This window comes from Propithecus coquereli, unplaced genomic scaffold (assembly GCF_000956105.1).
Source record: "Propithecus coquereli isolate 6110/MARCELLA unplaced genomic scaffold, Pcoq_1.0 Scaffold62, whole genome shotgun sequence".
NCBI lineage: Eukaryota > Metazoa > Chordata > Mammalia > Primates > Indriidae > Propithecus > Propithecus coquereli.
The window spans coordinates 3932574-3938394 of NW_012152174.1; the positions used below are offsets into that span (position 1 = coordinate 3932574).

A 5821-nucleotide genomic window follows, 5' to 3' on the forward strand; every position below is an offset into this window, starting at 1 on the left:
GTCCTACTACTGACTCTGATCTTCCTGCCTCCCTCTTATAAGGACCTTTGTGATTATACTGGGTCCACTCAGATAATCCAGGATAATCTCCCTAAAAATAATATTAATAAAAAAATAAATAAAATCAAGGTGTTACCAAGGCTGCATTCCTTCTGGAGGCTTCAGGGGAGAAGCCACTTCCTTACCTTTTTTCATCATCTGGAGGCCCCACTCTCATTCCTTGGCTCATGGTCCCTTCCTCACATCACCCCATCCTCTGGCTTCCATCGTCACATTTCCTACTACTGACTCTGATCTTCCTGCCTCCCTCTTATAAGGACCTTTGTGATTATACTGGGTCCACTCAGATAATCCAGGATAATCTCCCTAAGATCCCTAATGTAATCATACCTGCAAAGTCCCTTTTACCATGTTAAGTTTCATATTCATAGGTGCTGGGGAAGTAAATACCCTTGGGAAACCATATTCAGCCTTCCACACCTGGGCATACACAGCCCTATGCATGTGCATGACCTTCTAGAGGAAATCCATGTTGAGTGATCAGTTAAAGTCAGAGAAGGAATGTAGTTATTACTGAAGGGCTCCTCCAGGCAGCCAAATCCATAGAATTCAGGTCATCAGAGGGAAGTTCATTAGAAATTAAACAGAAGACACAGCCCTATCCTGGTACCACACCAGCATTACACTGGTGTGATGTTCTTAGAGATACTTCAGAAAAGTCACAATTCAACAACTAAAATAATCAGGACAACAGTAGCTGCGAATAAGAGGGAAATGGCATTTGAGAGGAGAGTACAGAGATTTGTGGTCTTCAGTCTTAAAGGGCAATAGCTGAGATTATGAACAAATAATATACAAATATTAAAAAGTGGAGGCCGGGCGCGGTGGCTCACGCCTGTAATCCTAGCACTCTGGGAGGCCAAGGTGGGTGGATCGCTCAAGGTCAGGAGTTCGAGACCAGCCTGAGCAAGAGCGAGACCCCGTCTCTACTAAAAATAGAAAGAAATTATCTGGACAACAATATACATATAGAAAAAATTAGCTGGGCATGGTGGCGCGTGCCTGTAGTCCCAGCTACTCGGGAGGCTGAGGCAGTAGGATCGCTTGAGACCAGGAGTTTGAAGTTGCTGTGAGCTAGGCTGACGCCACGGCACTCTAGTCAGGGCAACAGAGCCAGACTCTGTCTCAAAAAAAAAAAAAAAAAAAAAAGTGGAAGAGATACCAGAGATCTCTCTCTCTCATGCATACAGAGGATAAAGCCATGTGAGGACACAGTGAGAATGTGGCTGTCTGCAAATCAGGAAGAGAGGCCTCACCAGAAACCAACACTAACAGCACCTTGATCTTGGACTTCTAGCCTCTATGAGAAAATAAATAAATTTCTGTTGTTTTAATCACCCAATCTGTGGTATTTTGTTAGGGAAGCCCTAGCTGACAGAAACTTTAGATATTTTGGTGGACATTTCTAATTGTCATCAGGAAAAATAATCTCTTCTCAAGAAAACAGTAGTTGGTTTCAGTGTTAAGGGTTAATAAGAATATGCATTCATTTAATCATATGGCAAATATTCAAGGTGTTAGGCTGTAGAATCGGTATGTATAAGTGTGTGTGGTATGGTAGGGGAATTACAAAGATGGGTAACACAGAAACTCCTCAAAATTATCACAATATAACAGATGGTGATCCTAATTTTTTTTTTTAAAAGCCCAAACACATTTGAGGAATTCTACCTCACTACTGCTGTGATTCTCAGCTATAAGGCTCTGCCTTCTCTACTAAAGTGGTGAGTTGGTATAAAGCAGTGTTTCTGAATCTCAGCACTACTGGACATTTTCAACCGGATAATTCTTTGCTGTGGAGGGTTGTCCTCTGGTCTCTACCCATTAAATGTTAGCAGCATCTCACCCCTAACCCCCGCCACTGTGGCAACCAAGAAACATCTCCAGACGTTGCTAAATGTCCTCTAGGGCAGTGGTCCCCAGCCTTTTTGGCACCGGGAACCAGTTTCATGGAAGATAATTTTCCCACGGACAAGGGGTGAGGGAGCGGTTTTGGGATGATTCCAGTACATTACATTTACTGTGCAGTCAAACCTCTCTGCTAATGGTAATCTGCATTTGCAGCCGCTCCCCAGCGCTAGCATCAACCCCTCAGCTCCACCTCAGATCATCAGGCATTAGGTTCTCACGAACAGGGTGCAGCCTAGATCTCTCGCGTGGCCTGTTTACAGTAGGGTTGTGCTCCTATGAGAATCTAATGTAGCTGCTGATCTGACAGGAGGCGGAGCTTATGCAGTGATGCCAGCGATGGGGAGCACCTGTAAATACACATAAAGCTGGGCTCTCCACTCACCTCCTGCTGTGTGGCCCAGTTCCTGACAGGCCATGGAATGGTACCAGGTCAAGGACAGGGTTTTGGGGACCGTAGGTCTCTAGGGGACTGACATAAAGTTTGAAACAACTCCATAGGTGATTCTGATCCAAACCCTGGGAGGACTAATATCACCTCTGAGAATCACCGTAGTGGAGTGATACAGGGGTAAACCAATAACAATTTTAGACAACTTGTAAGAAATGCAAGTCAGGAGGTAAACATGGCTATAAGAATTTAGGGAACAAATCACTCTGAACTAGAGTAAGCCTGTAAGGTTTCATGGAGAAAGCCAGCAAGGTAGCTAAACAACTAGGGTGACACATTTTTTAAGTACAGTACCTAAAAATATTTTATATACTACGTATTTTTATATATTTTATATTTTTTCCTGAGATACTTGGCCAGAGTTAGAATAATAAAGAGAATTCCAGAGGATGTGAGAGAAAATCTGCCTGAGCTGGAATTTCCTTATCTGTATACAAGTAAAGACACTATGTTCCCTTGGAGGAGGAAAAAGAGCCTGTGCCCAGCTCACACCAGCCTTCCTGCAGGTTTGGACTGATCCGCAAATATTCAGAGAATGCTACTATGGTCTAGGCATTACACAACAGGCACAGTTCTTGCTACTAGGAATACAATACTGAATAAAACTTACCCAAATTTCTGCCCTCATGAAGCTTACATTCTCATGGGGTGGAAGGTGTGAAGAGAAAGACAATTAAAAAAAATAGAAATAAAATATGTAGTGTATCATATGGTAATAAGGTGCTACGGGGAAAAATAAAATCAGAAAAGGGACTAGGCGTGCAGGGTAACCGGATTCTTTAGGAAGATCATGGAAAGTCTCAATGAGCTGAAGGCATCTGAGCAAAGATATCTGGTCCTCACCGCGGAGAAAGGGGTCCTAAGCCGATCTTTGGAAACACCTCTGCCTCGTACCATCCCATATTTTATTGCTCCTGTATTCCCAGTGCTGGTACAATAATGGAACTGCCACCAGTTACTGAGCACCGAGTCTTCTCTCCAAACAAGCACTGCGCCAGGGGCTCCCCAAGCATGTTCACGGCCCGGGAAGGTGGATGTTAGTAGTCCCAATTTTTAGAGAAGAAATGGAGTCGCGGAGAGGATATATTCCTATCACACGGCTAAAGGAAGAGGCAGAGCCAGGATTTCCACGCAGGTCTTCCTCGACTCCAAGACCACATGGAGGTGGTTCTGTAAAAGCTGTTAAACGCACACGCCAACAAAGAGCAACGCCCGGCGCGTGCCAGGCCGCGAGCACAGGGAGGTTCACGCCGCGCCTCCCGCCCCCGGGCGGCGCTGCAGGGAACACCTGTTCGGCCGGGGCCCGGGACCCCGTCCCGCCTCCAGGGCCTGCACCCCCGCGGCCCCACGCCCACCGCCAGAGCGGCTCTCGGCCCTCCTCGATTTACCTGTTGCGACGCTGGCGTCGCTCCCGCGCCTGTCCCGGTGGCCGCGCCCGCCCCCGCCACAGCCCCGGCTACCGCGGTGGCCGCCGCCGCCACCACAACCGTCGTCAGGGCGGCCATGTTTCCTCGCCGAGCCGCCCCAGCCGCAGCGCCCACCCGGGCCTGGGGGCTCGCGCCCGGCTCGCCCGCGCCTCTGCAGACCGCTCCCGGAGGCTCCGCCGGGACGCCGGGCGGGGCCCCGCGCAGGGCGGAGCTGGGGTGCCGGAGGGATCGCGGGGCGGGGCGGGGCGGGGCTGGGGGCGTCGCTCTCCCCTGACAGGGGTGTGTACCAGGCAGCTCTCTCCTTTGCCGCCTAGTCCCATATCTGCCAAGAAAATTCATTGTCTTACATTGCTTTCCTTACATTTTATTTGTGTTATACCCAATATATATATTTTTACGTGATAAAACTGCTTTCTAGGTTTCTACTAAGTGCCGGTGAAACCGAGTCTAAATGAAAAAACATTACCAATAAGTTCCACAAAAACCCTATATTTTACATCTTCAAAGAAAATAAACCAGCATGCCCCACAGAACAGACATTAGAGGCAGGAATGCCACAGTTGCATTCCTAGAGCTTGGTCAATAAGAAGAGAGATTCCAACGGTAATGTTAGGAAGTTAGAAAAAAGCCCCTGAAGACTCCTCCAGTCAAGGCAACCTGGGGCAACTGAGCTGGTTTCTGTAGGTACTTCCTTTTCCTCCTTTAAAGGAATCGATTCATTTATGCAATCAATATAGAGCTCCCACCATATGCCAGGCACTGTTTTAGGCCTTGGGAATTCATTGTTGAGTTAGACACACACAGACACACGTTTCCTTCTCTCATGACTTCTAGTAGGGAATTAAACAAGTAAACACACAGTATATTTACTGAGCAATTACTTTGTGCCGGCACTGTTGTAAGTGCTTTGAGCGCACTTTATTCTCACAAATAACAGTGAAGTGGGTACTATCATCATCTCCATTTCATGGATAAACTTAAACAACACAAAGTCACAAAGCTGGGACCATCCTGGCAGAGATATTACATAGGCCGCTGGATAAATGCCTCTAAAGCCCAGGAGAGAGATTGGAGCTAAAGATGTGAATTTAGCCTTCATCTCCGTATAGAAGATATTTGAAATAAGAGTGAATGAGATCATCCAGGGATAGTGGAAATTAAAGTCGGGGAATTAAGCCTAGGGCCTTCAAGTAGGTGACCACAGACAAGAGGGAGGGGACTAAGAGAGGTCTGTGAGAAGGAAGGAAAACCAGAACTCTGTGGAGGAAAGTGTTTCAAGGAGACAATGATCAGCATCCAGAGGCTGAGTGAGATGAGAACAAAGACACCACGATGGCTGCATTTGGCAATAGGGAGGCCATGACAGAGCAGTGGTCATGGGGTGGGAGGACAAAAGACTGGCTGGCTGTGTTGAAGACATGATGGGGGCGGGAAGGTAGAAATGGTGTCCTTTAACGATGATTTTGATGGATTCTGTGGAGCTGGTAATCAGAGAGATGAGGCGGGTAGCTGGAGGAAGGTGTGTGACCAAAGAAGGGTCTTTGTTATTGTTGTGTTGTGTTTCAAGGTGGGGACTAGTAGAAGGTGTTTTTATGCTGCTCAGAATGATCCAGTGGAGAGCAAAAGTTTGATGCTGCAGAAAAGAGAGGCAGCCTAGCCTCCTGAAGGCAAGACTGTTGGAGTCCGGGGCACAAGTTGAAGGTTTGGTCTTTAATAGGGCCATGGACTCTTCCTGACAGAGGGAGATGGCGAGGCCGGAAAGTCCTACACACATGATTTGCATCGCAAGGTGGTTGGTAGATTAGGAAAGAGAAGATGGTTGCTCTCCTCCCCCTACCCCCATGTGTAGTAGGAGGGAGTAAGTTGCCTGGGTGTATTGAGAAGGTAAAACTTCCCTAATTTACACATTTACCTTTCACTCAAAGTGAGCCCTGAGGCTATAGCACTGTTTGAATTCCTATAATTGTTAGTTTGG

At 47.1% G+C, this 5821-nt stretch overlaps 1 protein-coding gene across 1 annotated transcript in view; it reads right to left on the reverse strand.

Moving 5' to 3' along the window:
* Positions 1 to 4005, reverse strand: part of CCDC112 (coiled-coil domain containing 112) — a 25854-nt gene extending 21849 nt beyond the window's left edge. The window contains exon 1 of the mRNA XM_012659511.1: positions 3808 to 4005. Within this exon, the coding sequence (XP_012514965.1) occupies positions 3808 to 3924 (117 nt within the window). The 5' untranslated portion in view covers positions 3925 to 4005. The remainder of the gene's footprint in view (positions 1 to 3807) is intronic.
* Between the last annotated feature and the right edge of the window lie 1816 nt (positions 4006 to 5821).